Source organism: Capra hircus, chromosome 5, assembly GCF_001704415.2.
Source record: "Capra hircus breed San Clemente chromosome 5, ASM170441v1, whole genome shotgun sequence".
Lineage (NCBI taxonomy): Eukaryota > Metazoa > Chordata > Mammalia > Artiodactyla > Bovidae > Capra > Capra hircus.
In genome coordinates, this window is record NC_030812.1 from 67,073,633 (window position 1) to 67,090,808 (window position 17,176).

The following is a 17,176-nucleotide window of genomic DNA, read 5'->3' on the forward strand; positions in this document are numbered from 1 at the left end:
TAGTTATAACTTACCTCACTGGGTTGTGGTGAGTATTCAGTGAGCTCATGTACCTGAAGTGCCTAGTAGAGTGCATGGCTCAGAATATATGTTATGTAAGTATTTGCTATTACCATTTTGTAAACTCATATATATATATATGCTTCTCTCTCCCTCTCTCTCTATATATATATTGAAAAAGTAGCTAGAGCACCAAACCTCATGAAGGGAATTGTCAAGAGAAGGAAAATTTTCAGAATGAACAACTTAGGTGATAAGGAGATACGCTGGCTTATATACAAGAGAATCAGTACTCTTTTCCTCTCAAAAGTCATAGATCAGGAGGAGATAAAGCTGAATAGTGTGAATAACAAGTCACACTGTGGCAGAAATAGGTAAATACAGACTTTTAGGTAAAATACAGAGATATTAGAATACAGAATGCACCTGGGAACCTGAAGGAGATTGTTTTAGGCTGAACAAATGCAAAAACAGATACTTTCTAACATAAAAACAGACTAATTCAAAATTAGCTATTTGGACTTAGAACACAATTTTTTAGGAAAATAACACTTTATGTGTTGCCTGGGTTCTCTGGCTAACCCATAAAAGCCAACTGCACTTAATATTACCTTAGTAGCAATTATGGATGTTAATCTCAAATACTGTCTTAGTTGCCAGATAATTTTAATATTAGCATATACATTACTAACTATGTACAACAATGCTTTGTAACAAATCATCTTTATCGGAGGAGTGGGAATTCACAAAATCAACTACTGGAAATGCAAGAAGGGATCTGAGTGATCACTGCAGTCACTCTACTCCTGCTTTGCCCAGGACAGTCAGGGTTTATGCTTGTCTCTCTAATCATAATTTGGAGTAGGAAATGGCAACCTGCTCCAGTATTCTTGCCTGGAAAATTCTATGGACAGAGGAGCCTGGTGGGCTACAATTCACAGGGCTGCAAAGAGTTGGACATGACTGAACGCGTGCTAATTCTACCGAGCGCTATATACTATTAGCTTAGTCCTCCTCACTATCCTCTGAGGGAGGGAAAAAAATATGGCCAGAGATGTTACAGAACTTGACTAAAGTCACGAAATAAGCAGCAGAGCAGAAATCCAGACTCTGCTCTAACGATGAAGAGCTCTGTGACGTTTCTACAATGTTCTGCACATTGATCTTATCTTCCCTTTTCTTCCTTTTCCCTTTGTATGTGACATATGTGGTGACTTAAAAGGTTTATAAATACTTTCCTTCTGTGAAAACGTTTATTCATTTATCTTTGTAGTTAAAATAATGACAATGAATCATGTGAATGTGACTTCAGAACTAAGACATTGCCAATTAAGATGTTGTTTCTGTTAGGACGTCCATGGACCATATTTCTGCCCCGAGCATGTTCTACTAGATGAAAAATGGAAGATGTTTACTCTTAATCTCCATTTGTGCTGTGACCATGTTCATGTTACCAACACAGATCTCAAAACAAACGAACTATTATTTATGAAACAGAAACACTTCTTAGGAAATTCATTATTCAATATTCAGATTAGTAATTTTATTATGAGAGTCATTCATTTGCTCATTAAGTTGGGCTTGGGCTTTGCTGAGAATATTTTTTCTTGACAAAACATGAACATCCTTGGAAATGTAAGATGGTGCAATTGGCATGTAAGTATAAAATGGCTTCCCTGGTGGAACCTGCCTTCAATGTGGAAGACCCAGGTTTGATCCCTGGGTTGGGAAGACTCCCTGGAGAAGGGAATGGCTACCCAATCCAGTATTCTTGCCTGGAGAATTCCATTCACAAAGGAGCCTGGCAGACCAACGGTCCATGGGGTCATAAAGAGTTGGACACTACTGAGTAGCTTTCACTTTTACTTTCCACTATCATAAAATGAAAAAACAAAACAAAACACTGCCTGCTGAAAAGGCAGCAATAAAAACTAGAGACTTCTGCTTTCAAAATTATATTAATAAGAAGTATGCGGGACTTCCCTGGTGGTCCAGTGGCTAACACTCTGTGCTCCCAATGCAGGGGGGGACCTGGGTTTGATCCCTGGTCAGGGAACTAGATCCCAAATGCCACAACGAAGACCTGGTGCAGCCAAATAAATAAATATTTTTAAAGAAACAAGTGTAAGTATTACTATTTTGCTAAGGCAAGTTTCATATTTACGAATATTAATTCAAGCTTCTCATTAGATATACTGTATACTCTGATCTTCCCTTTTAAACCACCCCCACCCCAAACCTACTAAAATACTTTTAAAGAATGAAATCATGCATAAGTGTAAAGTTTGATTCTGAAGGTACATGGGAAGATGCTTATAACTTACTGTTATAAGGAGGTTAAGTCTTCAGCTCCTCTCTAATTATTTCATGCATTTAAATCTCATTTCCCACAGCTAAGAGAAGCCTGTGCAGGGCAGGGACAATATCTTCTATTTCTTTTGTACAGTGACTAGCACCGTGCTTGGAAGATTATGAGCATTATACAGTGGGTAAAATCCTGATATTTATATTTTCACCTTTACGAGTTGAGAATTCATCATTCTACCACTGAAGGGAAACATTTTGCCTCTTCCACGTTAAAGAACAGACACAGTCAGGTTTTCCACAAATGTTCACAAGAATTTCCCACGGTATTTAGTACTGCTAGGAGTTTAGAAACATTCTTAGCAAACTAATTTTGAATATGAAACAATTGGTGCCTAAAAGAGGGAATTAAAATTTTCATTTAGAAATGGTTTTGCTTTATTCTTTCTGAATTATATTAACAAACACTTTGTTGGGATTTAATAGGCCTCTCGGGCTAGAAAAGTCTCATTTTTCTTTCTCACTGAACTATTTTATAGTAGAACAAATATTAATATACTCCATATGGGCCTATCTTTTTGCCTTTTGTAGGTTCTGTCATCCAAAGTTTAAGCTTTTATCTCTTCACAGACAAAGGAAGCATATTTAGGATTTCAAACACTAAAGTGAACTAGTAGAGGTTTTAAATTATATAGGGAAATGAGCTGCAATGAATGCTGTTCTTTCTTTGATGAAGAGATCACCAGTCTGCTTATTTGACTGATAGTTATCTTTGCACCTTCTCAGGTGTATTATGCTGTCCAGGTACTATATCCTTGAAAAAGACTGCAGGGAATGAGGCAAATAAGTGAATTAGAAAACCCTGAGGAGATATCAAAATTCCCTTTTGCACATCTTAGAAGGAAGGCCATCAAGGTCCGTCATAGCCTGGAATACTGTATTATGCCTTTGATTTAACAAATTAACAGGTTCCGAGCAGTCAAGGGAGCATTTGAATAAATAAGATGTGAAGGCACAGGAAATGACTGCTTGGTGAGAAAGAATTCAATCATCTCTAAGTCTGCAGAAGAAAGTATACACTCTGGTTCTACGAAATCAAAGTTGTGGGTTCCATGAGCTAATTTGATGCAGATGAAAAGTTCTCGTTTAAAGCCAGCAACTGTACCCTTAGCCACAGCCAGCAGTCTCATAAATGCTGACTGGTGGCATAAAAGGTAGAATGGGTGATCAGCATGGTCAGCTTGGTGCCAACCCATTCTTAATGTTGAGAAAACAAAAAAAAACCTCAAAATGCAGTGTTGCTGGTGGTGAACTAAACTGAATGCCTTCGGCACATTACTCCAGCCTTGACATATTCCAATTACTCTGGCTGCTCCTGGGCTCCGGGCAGGAACAAGAGTAAGAGCACAATCCATCACACCTACTGACTCTCTGTGGACTTAATGTCACATCACAAAAGCACATTCATTAGGGTCCTTCTAATTTCAAGACACAGGATAAATACCTAAACAAGGAAATTTGTGACAAGTACGTAGATTTTTAAATTTAAAAAACAGTTTCAAAAAACGGAGTCAATGTGCACCTGGGACAAAAAAAGACAGGAACTCAACCATTCTAAGTCCCAAACAATTTCAATTTCAAGCTTACATTTTACTTTAAGAAATAATCAGCTACAGGACCAAAATACTAAGTCAATATGCTCTGAAAAACCTTAACTTTAAAAACTTGTTACTGGACTTCCTGGTGATCCAGTGGCTAAGAATCTACCAGGAGACACAGGTTCGATCCCTAGTCTGGGAAGATCCCACATGCTGAGTGGCAACTAAGTACTAAAGCCTCAGTGCCCTAGAGCTTGTGCTCTGCAACAAGAGAAGCCACCTCGAGGAGAAGCCCACACATCACAACTAGTAACGAAGACCCCGCATGGCCAAAAACAAGTAAATAGATAACATTTTAAAATTCCTTACTATGTAAAAATTCAGACATATACAAAAGTAGAATACAAACTGTCCCCACACCACTCTCATGTCCTATTCCCTCAGTTGCATCCATTTTCAACTCATTTCCAATTCTGCTTTATCTGAAGTCAACCTTGCATGTTCCCTTAAAGTGAAAGTGCACTATATTTCATCTCTAAGTATTTAAGTTATTTCATCTCTAAACATTTCAGTAAATCCTTACAATTTTAGCTGAGTGCCAACAGAATTTGCGGTATTTTGTGTTTTATTTTTCATTGCCTTTTATTTTAAATACCTAGGTCAGCAAAAGAGGAAATTTGGAGCAAGGAGAAAATTTAGATTTCTCAGTTTTTCTGGAATTTCTGGTACCTAAATACAGTTGTAAAGTTTTCTCTTTCTGAAGGGGGAAACAGAACTAGCAAGATATAGTCATTTAGTTTAACAAACATTAATTGAGCACTAGAGATGGGGCAAGGTACCAGAGACAAAAAAAAAAAAAAAAAGAGTAAAACAAAGACCCTTTCTGTAGAACGGGTGAGACAGACACACGAACAGATAATGTCAACATAATGTGGAAAAGCTAGGGTAATGGTATTCACAGGGTGCCATGGGAACAGAGAGTAAAGGCACTTAGACCAAATTAGGTATTCAAGAAAGACTTCCAGGAAGATGGCATCTGAGTAAGTGCAAAAATACTGCAAAGAACTGTCACTATGTCATTATAATAAGTTTGATATCAAGTTTCTTTCAAGTGGATTTACTTCATTTTGTTGGGTGAGGAATTAGGTGGTGGGGGGAAGTTTCCTTAAAGAATACTGGTCTGAGAAGAGAGTGAAATATCAAGAATTGAATTGAGAGAGTAACAGGGACTTATACATACTACCATGCACAAAACAAATAGCCAGTGGGGACCTGTTATCTAGCACAGGGAGCTCAGCTTGGTGCTGCGATGCCCTGGCGGGGGGGGACGGCGGTGAGGATATATGTTACAGCTCGTTCACTTTGTTGTACAGCAGAAACTAAGACAACACTGTGAAGCAATTAGACCCCAATCAAAAAACCAAAACAAAACCGAACTTTTCTATCACGTCTTGAGAGAATACCAAAAGGCTTGGTCTCTACCCTCAAGGAGGTAGGAATCTAGATAGAGAAGAATCAAGCATGCATTAGAAAATTTTACTAAGGAATAGCTAATCAAAATACAGATTTTAGTGATGGGAAGACAGGTATGGACTGAAATATTTAAGTAAGAGCTGGGACTTCAACCAAGATTTTGAATATAAGTTTAAACCTAGATCAAAAAAGGAAGCCAGCTGAGTAAAGAATATTAAAATATATGTCTTAAGTAGTAAAGAATTCTTCATCTTTGAAAAGTTTTTATTCTTCCATATTTGGATTAAGTGAAGTAGGCAGGGAAAGGTCAAGATTGTTAATCTAAACCTCAAGCCTCCACAGAGATACGTGAATGTGTGTGCTCATGTATGTGTTAGATATGTTAGTGCTGGAGCATGAAGATTTGAATTGAGAATTTACAAGCAGATTCTAAACTATTCCATTGGAATAATACAATGTCAGGTACAAAAACAAAGATCTTCTCTGGCAGGTATCTAATTCTTGGGGAGAAATAAAAACACAAACTCATAAAAATGAAAGTTGTAAAAGACACATAAGAAAATTCAATCAATACTACAAGATTAAAAAAATTTCAATTGTCACTCAGAGATGAATGACTCACCATTTATAATTCTATGTTTAATAACAGTAACAATAACAACAGCATCAGCCAACACTCATATAGCATATACTATGAAGCCAAGTAATTAAATCATTTAATCCTCCAAAGTGCCTATGAGGCAGGTACTACTACAGATCTTCCTTACGTTATGATGAGGTTACAGCCAAAAAAAAACCATGGTAAGTTGAAAACACTGTAAATGCATTTAATACAACTACCCTACTGAACATCACAGCTTAGCCTAGCCTGCCTTAAATGTGCTCAGAACACTAACATTATTTTACAGCTGGGCAAAATCATCTAACACAAAGCCTATTTTACAATAAAGTACTGAATAGCTTATATAATTCATTGACTACTGTACTGAAAGTGAAAAACAGAATGGCTGTCTGGGTACAGAATGGTCTTAAGTGGATCGGTTTATTGGTTGGTTGCCCTCATGATCGTACAGCTGACTGGGAGCTGTGGCTCACTGTCACTGCCCACATCTTAAGAAAGGATTTTACTGAGTATCACTAGCCTGGGAAATGCTCAAAATTCAAAACCTGAAGTATGGTTTCCACTGAATGCATTATTGCTTTTGCACATCATAAAGTTAAAAAATCTTTTAAGTTGGACTGTCTATATCCCTCCGACTTTTCAGAGGAGGTTTGGAGACACAGTGAGATTAGTAATTACTCTTTCCTTAACTCTAGTTTTTCAAACATTATTAATCAGAATTTGGGCTTTCCAGGTGGCTCAGTGGTAAAAAAACCCCATCTTCCAATGACAGAGATGGGGGTCGATCCCTGGGTCAGGAAAATCCCCAGGAGAAGGAAATGGCAACCCACTCCAGTATTTAAACCTGGAGAACTCCATGGAAAGAGGAGCCTGGAGGGCCCCAGTCCCTGGGGGTCACAGAGTCGGACACGACTGAGCATGTACCCACAATCAGAATTTACATCAGAGGCTAACAAAAGACATACAGGTGTACTGTGAGAATAAGGTTGAAATCTAATATTTGTATAAATTCAGATAAATGTCTTATATCCTTCATTAACTTAAGTGAAATGGTACATGACACTATCTTGGCAAAGAACCATAAAGATAAACGTCAAATCCATCCATGAGGTAAAGACGTAAAGTTACAAATAGGAACTTACTCTAAAAATGGTGTGTTTAATAGACCAAAGAATGGTCTCTTAAATATTTCCCATCAGATTGAGGAAAGCATCTTTTTCGTAATACTTACATACATGGAGAAAATAAATTATAATAAATGACCATAGCATATACAGCAATAAACATAGCCAGTAGTAAAAACGCATTTGAAATAACTTCTGTCCCTACTGAACAGTAGAAAAATATTACTCCCCAGATAGGATTAGTTGCTTTTTTCCCAACCTCTGACAGCAAATTATGCATAGCTATTTCCAGCATTTATTTATATTACGTGACATTATAATACAGCTATTTGTTCAGCAGTCTTCTCTTCAGGCTGTGAGTCTTTGAGTATAGGGCCTGAATTTATGCATCCTGGGATTTAAAGCCCATACCTACATCTAGTATCATGAATAGAATTCAGGCTTACTGAAGGAATAACTCCGGGAGTTGGTGATGGACAGGGAGGCCTGGTGTGCTGCAATTCATGGGGTCACAAAGAGTTGGACATGACTGAGAGACTGAACTGAACTGAACTGAAGGAATAAATGAATGAATGATTTGATAGGCGACATCTAATAAAATCTCGAGCACTATAAATCATTACAGAAAAGTTAAAACATCAATAAGGTCACAAGGGTTTTGTTACTTTATGAGTAGATTCTTGTCTCCCTTGTTGAGTATTTAAGGCCTTTTTACATTGGTCCTAATTTACCCTTTTAACCTTTTCTCATCTTCTCTTCTTTTAGTTAGATCCGCCGTATGAATTACTTTCATTTTCTGGCTTAAGTTCTGTGCTCTATCATTTCTATACTTTTACTCAGTAATCTCCAAAAGTTTTAGCTTATGCAGTCCTTCAGGATAAATAAGTATACTTTACTTAACACTGTGATAATATGCTTATTGTAAATCAATCATAAAAACAGAAGAAATATTTTAAACAAATGAGGTAGACATACATAAACAGAAGTTTTAATCTTTCCTTTATGTAAACAATGCATTGTTTTGCATGTACTTCACTTTTAAAATCACTGATTTATATCAGAAAAATAAATCTCATAGAGTACTTGTGAGAATAAAATGAATCTCTACATGTAAAGCACTTAGAACAACAGTGGTCATATAGGTAACATAGTAGATGTCAGTTAAGTTGGTTAACATTATTACGTCAATGCAGTTTCTTCCAACTGGAATATTAATAATTGCACATACTCATCCTCAAGTCCCACTCCTACAAATCCCCTGAGGGCCAAATTCATATGGTACCTTTTTAAAGAATTGTTTGAATGCATCTCTTAAGTTAGGATTTCTCAAAGTAGGAGGTACTAAATCTTACAGATCTTAGCGAGAAGTCATGGCTAAAAAGCCAAAATAAAGATGGAACAGTTGGAAAAAATTAAGGATGGTTTTCTAGAAAATGAGGCAAATGAAAAAAGAAGTGATTATTAACCCTAAGAAAAATAAAATACACAAAAAGGATATATAGTACATTATCTGGCTCTGTAGCAAACAACACTTGTGTGTGTTAGTCGCTTGGCCATGTCCGACTCTTTGCAACCCCATGGACCGTAGCTAGCCAGGCTCCTCTATCCATGGGGATTCTCCAGGCAAGAACACTGGAGAACACTATAGGGTTGCCATGCCTTTCTCCAGGGGATCTTCCCAAGTCAGGAATCTCCCAGGTCTTCTGCACTGCAGGCAGATTCTTCACCATCTGAGCCACCAAGGAAGCCCAAACAATGTTTAGACGGACCCAATGACAGAAACATTTACTATTAATTTAACCCCAAACTGTGATATAACCATATGGGAAAGATACAGCATTATACCAGCTGCCAAATCCTCAACTTTTGTTAGCAAAAGTCTAAAGGGAATTAAACATGAACTAAAAACTTAGGTATATTACTTTAAAACTCATAGATAAGTACCAGAAGAAATTTAAAAACAATAGGGAAAAGGAAAAGATTGTCTTTCTAGAAACTTCTAGAAAGATAAAAGTAGGTTTATACCATGAGATCAGCAGTGAGAATGGCATCTGCTCTTCTTTTCAATAGTAACAGAAGTTAAAAAGCAAGGAAGCTTTCTCCTTGCTTTCAAAATTTTAAAAGAAAATTTAAAAGAAACAGAATTTTATATCCAGTCAACCTATTCAAAGCATTTTACAACATGCAAAGACTCAAAAATTTTTCTCCTATGCAGCACTCTTCCTCAGGAATTTATCTGCCAAGACACATTCATACTAAAGAAGAGAATTTAAAAAAAAAAAAAAGAGGAGAGAGAGAGGACACAGAATCCAGAAAATAGGAATCCAATAGGTCTATTGATCAAATTGTATTAAAAGTTATTGGTTTTAAAAAAAAGTTATTGGTTTTAAGAAGATCAATATGAAGGCATTCAGCTGATTTTTAAAATGTTAAAATATTTCTTGTGCTTTTAGACTTAGTTATACTTTAACATTAGCCTGAACATAAAAGAAATTACAAGAGGTTTTCTCTCTTACCTGTAACACAGCAGCAAATAAGTATACTACTACAAAGATCACAGTTAAAGAAGTGTGACCACTTTTCATCAAATGAATAGTGTAGAGGAAAATTAAATGTCCAGGTATCACTAAAAGCAGTAGAACTTGAGCAGACTTATTATTTACTCCTGTAATATAAAATATAAAAGTTGTTAAAACAAAATCATGTATTGGTGAATAATAATCATAGTTATTAAAATTTGAAGATTACTTCTAGTTATTACTACTATAGTACACAGAATCACATAAAATTCAATTGCTAAAAATAAATTTTAATTATTTATAATTTGCTTAATTTTTAGAAATTTTCCTGTATGTTATATATTAATTAAATGAAAGGTGATTGATGAAAGCTTGCTGTGAAGAACACTGATCACACTATAACATTATAAAAACGGAGGGAAGACAAAAGAAAAAATATGAAGTTCTTAAAGTACTGGAAAGTACTTTCTCCTACATCATTTAGTTCCTTATTATTGATCATTTTAATAACTAAATGATACCTAATCATCTTCCAATAGAGGATTTTTGGTCATTAAATATTTTAATTTTATTTTCCCTTTAGAAGTCTTTCACTGCTATTAAAAGACTGGGTATTTCTGAACCTCATTCAAAAGTTACACTTATTATAATATATTTATTTTTATCAGAAAAAAAAAGTTTTCAAGAATTGTAAGGTTTAAAATTGTGCTTTAGAGGTTTCCCTGGTGGTCCAGTGGTTAAGACTCTCAGCTTCCACGGCAGGGAGCATAGGTTTGATCCCTGGTTGCATAAGTTCTGCATGCCCACCATATAGCGCAGTCAAAAATAAATAAAATTGTGGTTTAGTTTTTTGGATATCATATGTTTGGGACACAACAATGTCCTTGTAACTGAGGTTATCACCTCTCATTCTGCTTGTGGGAGATCAAATGTCTACATTTAGAAAGGTCAAAAAGATTAATGTGTGAAAGAGTGTGTGCTATGTGGTTAGTTGCTCAGTTGTGTTCACCTTTTTGCAACCCCAAGGACTGTAGCCCGCCAGGCATCTCTGTCCACGGGGATTGTCCAGGCAACAGTACTGGAGTGGGTTGCCATGCCCTTCTCCAGGGCATCTTCCCAACGCAGGGTTGAACCCAGGTCTCCTGCATTGCAGGTGGATTCTTTACCAGCTGAGCCATGAAGAGTGGCTCTAGGGAAGCCCATGAAAGAGTATGCTTCCCTAAATAACCTAACAATGTTTTCTTATATGCACAAGGTTCTTCTTTCCTAACTTATAAACAAGATATCCAAGAGAAAGATAAAAAAGAAAAACTATACAAAGTTCTTTAACAATTGCAGAATTGATCTGCAGTCTTGTTGTTGCTGTTCACTAAGATTTAGTGAACAAAATTTACTCTATTTAAAATCTATCTGGCTCTCAGAAACAGAAAATTGGGCAACATTCATAAACAAAATTCAACAAATGTTGCCTGCCTGTACTCACAGAGAGGAAGAGTTCCAGGAATAAAATATGCAAAAATCCACAAGCACCTACCTGGACCAAAAAAAGTTCTAAAAGGGTAGTAACAACCTTTGGGTTCATCAGGCAATTCTCCTGGAATGCTGTGTAAATGAAGGTAGGTAGAAATCCTACTGGCCTGAATGGCCACCAAATTACCACCAATACCTGAAACAGAAGAAGAAACAAATAAGATAGTTAGCTTCGTATTTTCAATAATGTGCACAAATTCAATTGAATTTATGTCTCTACGTCGCCTCCTGGGCCAATAATACAGAACAAAGAGTTCTTCTGAAATGTTGCTTTATTTGATGTTGATGTAGATATTCCAAAGGCATAAAATTCCTGCTATGAAAGACTCATTCATTGTTTTTTCAAATCTAACTCACTGTTTGGTCTGAAAGCAGAGTAAGTAATTTTTAAAAATTACTATCGCAATCAAGATGGAAAACTAGGTAACAATATGTTTCACATTTATCATCTTAATAAATTTATTCAAATAGATAAGGCTTGATACATGTCTTCTCAGATTTTGTTGGGGTCCTTTAATAGACCGGGACCTGGCGGTCTGGAGTTGACAATAAGAAAGTGAAAGAGAGAAAGAGGTTGATATTCCCTGGTTTATGCAGAGAACCAATAAAGCCCTTGACACAGGGCTTGCATCACTCACAAAGGCACAGGGAGCCCTCTCGAGGGGATGAAGGCACAGAGCGCCTTCTTGAGGGGGTCTTGGAAGCCCAGGCAGGAGAGTGAGCATGACGGGTTTCTACGCTCGAGAGAATTAGCCGGAGAGAGAGTGAGAAACAAAAAAGACATGGGGACCTAAGCTCTGATGGTGCTGATCTTTCTGTGAGTATATACAGGCTGTTGTACAAGAAATTTCTTTCGAGAATGATAAAGGTCAGAAAACCAAACGGACAGCAACCGTTACCAAGGGAGCGAGGGATTAATAATGGTCACAAGGTCAGGAGACAATCCATAACTCAAGGAAGGGGATCGAGACTAAGCAGTTTTGTCATAAGAAGAATGTTTACTGAAGGAGACCCAAGCCTGTCTCACACAATGACCTCAGTCCTGGGAACAGCTTGCTGCTCCACTTGATAAGGAACAGAGGATTTATGGGAAACAGCATGTAGGAATCCTCCTGTTAAACATTCCTTGACAAGATTACCAAAGAAATTGGTATAAGACACTGAAAAAAATACTCAAGAAAGTGATCTTTTAACTTAGATTATCCTCTCATGTATTCTGAGGAAGAGGAGTTAATGCCAAGAAGCAAAATTAATTCCAAAGGGTGGTAAGTAACCCCAGGGTGAATTAGGACACCCAAACTCTTCCTACTTTGACAGATTATGAGAGAAGGAGATAGTAGCCATAAAAACAAGTATGAAGAAAACAACTGAAAATTTCAAATTGTTGAATTCTGAGCGTGAGCTAAAATAACCATTAAGAATACCTGTGAACCCTGGACACAAGGGATGTCTACACCCACTGTCAACTATTTCTGCAAGCATGCCATGAGTGCTTGTGAGATAGACTCAGGCAGGACGGAACACTTGAAGGAGCCAACCCTGGTGGCACAGAGCAAGGAATCCCATCCAGGACTTCCCTGGTGGTCCAGTGGTCAAGAACCTGCCTGCCAATGCAGGGAGCACAGCTTCCCTTCCTGGTCTGAGAAGATCCTACATGCCGCATAGCAACTAAGGCCTGAGAGTCACAGCTACTGAGCCCTCATGCCCTAGAGCCCATGCTCTACAAGAGAAGCCACCACAATTGGAAGCCTGCACGCTGCAGTTAGAGAGCAGCTTCTGCTCACCACAACCAGAGAAAGCCCGCACCCAACAATGAACACCCAGCATAGCCAAGAATTAAATAAATAAAGAAGTGAGTTTTTAAGAAAGAGAAAGAAACTGCATCCATTTCTGACTCCCTCTCTCATATGAGGGCTTCCCTGGCGGCTCAGATGGTAAAGAATCCGCCTGCGATGCAGGGGACTTGAGTTGGGAAGATCCCCTGGAGAAGGAAATGGCAACCCACCCCAATATTCTTGCCTGAATCCCTACGGACAGAGGAGCCTGGCAGGCTGTAGTCCATAGGGTTGCAGAGAGTGGGACATGACTGAGCGACTGAACAACAACAACAGCAACAAAACTGGGGTCATCTGAGTCCAGCTAGCTGATTCTAAATATAAAAGTTTTCACTATAAAAAATAAAAGCCTGTGAATGAACAGAGTAAGCAAATGTCTGCAATCCCTCATCATTCTTACAACTGTTCTGCTCAAGAGGGAGAATAAAGGAATGTTTTCTGTAGAAACTGAACAAGAGAGACTCAGGCCTCAAGGACACCAGACACTATGTGGTACTGATGGAAAATAAGGATGAACTGGAAGTCTGCATAATTAACAGTGGGATTCCTTCAGACCTTCATTTTGCTCCAAGGGGCAGGCAGGAGTCTAACATCCCAGAGCGAAGGTTCGATGTTCAAACTTGGAGGGCTCCCCATAACATGGCCAACCAACCCCACCCCAATCTTCCAATAGTGAAGTGCCCAGTCAACCACCCTCTACCACCTCCAAGCTACTTAGCTTCTCAATGCCTCAGCTGCCTTCCTGTAAAACAGAGAAAACAATCCCTCTCTCATAGAGATGATGACATGAGCAAGTTTGTGTTTATACTTGGAGACTTTACCACTCTTTTCTCATCAACTGATAGACCACACTGATAAAAAATCAAAACGATGAAGAAGTTTTTTAACAGTATTATCAATCAACTTGATCTAAAGGACATTTATAGGACACACCACCCAACAACAGCAGAATACATAATTTTACAAGTATACACATGGGAACATTCACACAGATGGACCACACTGTGAGCCATAAAACAAGTTTCAATAAATTTGAAATAATTGCAACATATAAAGTATGTTTTCTGGCCACAACGGAAAAGATAGATATCTGAGAATTCCCCAAAATGCTGGAAAGTAAACAATACCCTTCCAAATAACCCACAAATCAAAGAAAAAAAATCACACAGGAAATTTTAAAATATTCTGAATTTAATGAAAATGAAAACACAACATATTGAGATTTGTGGGAGGTACCTAGAGTAGTACTTATTAATTCACAGCATTAAATCTTACATTAGAAAAGAAGAATACCACTCTACATAAAATAACTAATAAGAAACTGCTGTACAGTGCAGGAAATTCTGCTCAGTACTCTATAATGGCCTATTTGGCAAAAGACTCTAGTATCTTGAAAAAAAAAAAAAAAAGAGTGGATATATGTGTAACTGACTCATTTTGCTGTACACCTGAAACTAACACAACATTGTAAATCAACTATACTCCAATAAAACATTTTTAAAAACTCACATAATGAGACTAGCATGACTCTGCGTTCAAAATCCAACAATGACAATATAAAAAAGGAAAATTATAAGCCAATCTTGTGAATCAAAATAAATGTAAAAAGATATCAATCTGCTGGCAAACCAAATCCAGCAAAATGTTAAATGTGTAAAATACATCACCAAAACATCAGATTTATCTTAGGAACACAAGACTGACTTAATAATTGAAAATAATACATATAGCACATTAACAAATAAATGAAGGAAAAATATGATTTTATTATATGAATAAAGAGAAAAGTTGATAAAGTTCAGCATTTTATTATTTATTATTAAAAATGCTTAGCAAACCAGGAATTGAGGGGGACTTTTTTAAACTGATAACCACACACACTCGCCCCCACCATACACATCCACACACATGAAATCTGTCATATACAAAAGAGGTACTGCAGATCAATAAAGACTTATATAGATTTTTCAATAAAGTGTTTTTAGTTGCATATTTTTAATTCAAAAATTAATATTAAATGGAAGTCTTTTAGTTACTCTATTGTAAAAGCCCTAAGTAAAACAGTGCATTTTAACTCGGGTAAATGGTTTTCATGGCAGCCACAGCACTACACTTCATATACGTTGTTCTCCTGTCATGTAACATCCAACAGGTAAGGTACCAAGAGCTCAGAACAGTTACTGTTTGCTCTTTACATTCTGTAACATAAATAGCCACTATCTCAATCAAGCTACAGGCATCATGATAACAGAGGGAATTTGTATTACTGCTAGCTGTGCATAGCAGACACTGATCTAATTTGTTGGATAGCTATTTCATATTTTAAAATAAAATTTTAATTAATTTATTTATTATAATTGGAGGCTAATTACTTTTCAATATTGTGGTGGTTTTTGCCATACATTGACATGAATCAGCCACAGGTGTACAAGATAGTTATTAAACACCAAAAAAATACCAGTGGGGGTGTAATGGAATTGTGAATTAGTAAAGGTGAATTGGGCAGTCTGAGATGAAAGAGTCCACTCTTCTTCAGGGATACAAGTAGAAAAGGTTAAGAGTAGACACTCTTAGCGGTCAGAAGAGGGGTAAAGGAAGAGGAAGGAGAAAGAAGCTGGGAGGTACCGGCCTAAAGCCTCCGTCTTCTCTTCACAGCTGCCCTACAGCAAACATTCAAGGAACTTCTGGCAGGTGGAAAACAAAGCTAGATGGAAATCTGAATCTACAGAAAGGAAAGAAGAGTGCTGAAAATGTTAAATATATAGGGAAATATAAAAAGATACCAACCCCTCAGTTTTAATCTTTTAAAAATATAACTGTGGAAAGCAAAAATGTTACAGGGTTTATAACAAAGAAAAATATATGACAAAAAGAGCTCATAAGAAAGAGCGAAATTGCAAAAGGTTAAGACATAAGGTTCTTATATATAAAGGATAAGAGATAAGGTTCTTATCCTTTATGTAAAGTGGTATATTGCTGTTTGAAAGAGACTGTGATAAAGATATAATAAGCCCTAGATTAACCTCCTAGCCAACATACGTATTAGAAGGGGAGGTTCACATCATATATTAGCATGGAAAAAGCTCTATGAAATTCTGTGGAAAAGAAATCTTTTTAACCTAATGTTTCCCAAACTTAGCTGACCACAGAACTCACTTTTCAAATTATACTTATTTACATATCGAGAACTATTGTTACAGGAAATATATTTTAGAAAACATTACTGGTTTTAAGAGATGTTAATAAAATTTAAAAGATACCCTAGATATAAGTCCTTATCTTTATTTGAGGATTAAATAGTATGCATAGAAGACCTAAAAGTCATTTGCCACATAGTAGGGGCTTACTAAATAGCAAATGAGGATGATGATAATATGATAAAGAGTATGACAAAACAGGGATCTTTTAAATAGTACATGCCTTAGCACATTTTAAATGAAATTCAATTCTCAGAAGTTCCACTTTTTCTGAGGAACATGGAATGACTCTTCTCTATCAATGTTTTAATGAACGGCATTTAACACTAGAAAGAGTTTACAGTGATACCCAACTAAGAGGTTTACTTACTGAGATTAAAAAAAAAGATTTACCACCATGCCAAACCATACACAGAATTCCAAAGATAGCACTTCAGCAAACTTTCTTATGGAAGGTGAAATCACAGAGAAACTAAAACCTTACTGCTAAAGGGGTTGTAATTTAAGTTAAATTTCTCATTAAAATGCTCGGCAGCACGGTTCTAGCTGGGCAACACAGTTCTAACAGTCATTGTTGGATAATGTTTATCCTAGTAAACTCATTAAATAATAGTCATTGAAAAGGATTTGAACAGGGGGAAAGAAAGTAGTAGCTATTCCAGGCAGTGAAAATACATCTCTGTATGGTCACAATATAAGAATCAAATCATGACGAAGGATATAGTTGTATGCATATAGGGAGAGTCTTGATAGCTAGGGAGAAAAATTCTAATTTGATTGGACAGGCAGGAGAAAATCACTGTTAAATACCATTATCTTAAAACAAATGTAATAAGAACAATGCTTAAGGTAGACCAGTCTTCTAGTGACATTCAATTTGTATTGAATACAGAGTGAGTCAAGAAGGCTACTGTATTACTTGACTGATGGCTCGACTGAAATATTAGTGGACTAGTGGTAAGACATACTTGTTA

At 36.7% G+C, this 17,176-nt stretch overlaps 1 protein-coding gene across 3 annotated transcripts in view; it reads right to left on the reverse strand.

Annotated features, from left to right (window-relative positions):
* Nucleotides 1–17,176, reverse strand: part of SLC41A2 (solute carrier family 41 member 2) — a 146,745-nt gene that overhangs the window by 18,585 nt on the left and 110,984 nt on the right. For all 3 annotated transcript variants that reach the window (XM_018048199.1, XM_018048197.1, XM_018048198.1), the window contains exons 9-10: nt 11,175–11,306; nt 9,638–9,786 (exon numbers count right to left, since the gene is read on the reverse strand). In XM_018048199.1, the coding sequence (XP_017903688.1) occupies nt 9,638–9,786; nt 11,175–11,306 (281 nt within the window). The remainder of the gene's footprint in view (nt 1–9,637; nt 9,787–11,174; nt 11,307–17,176) is intronic.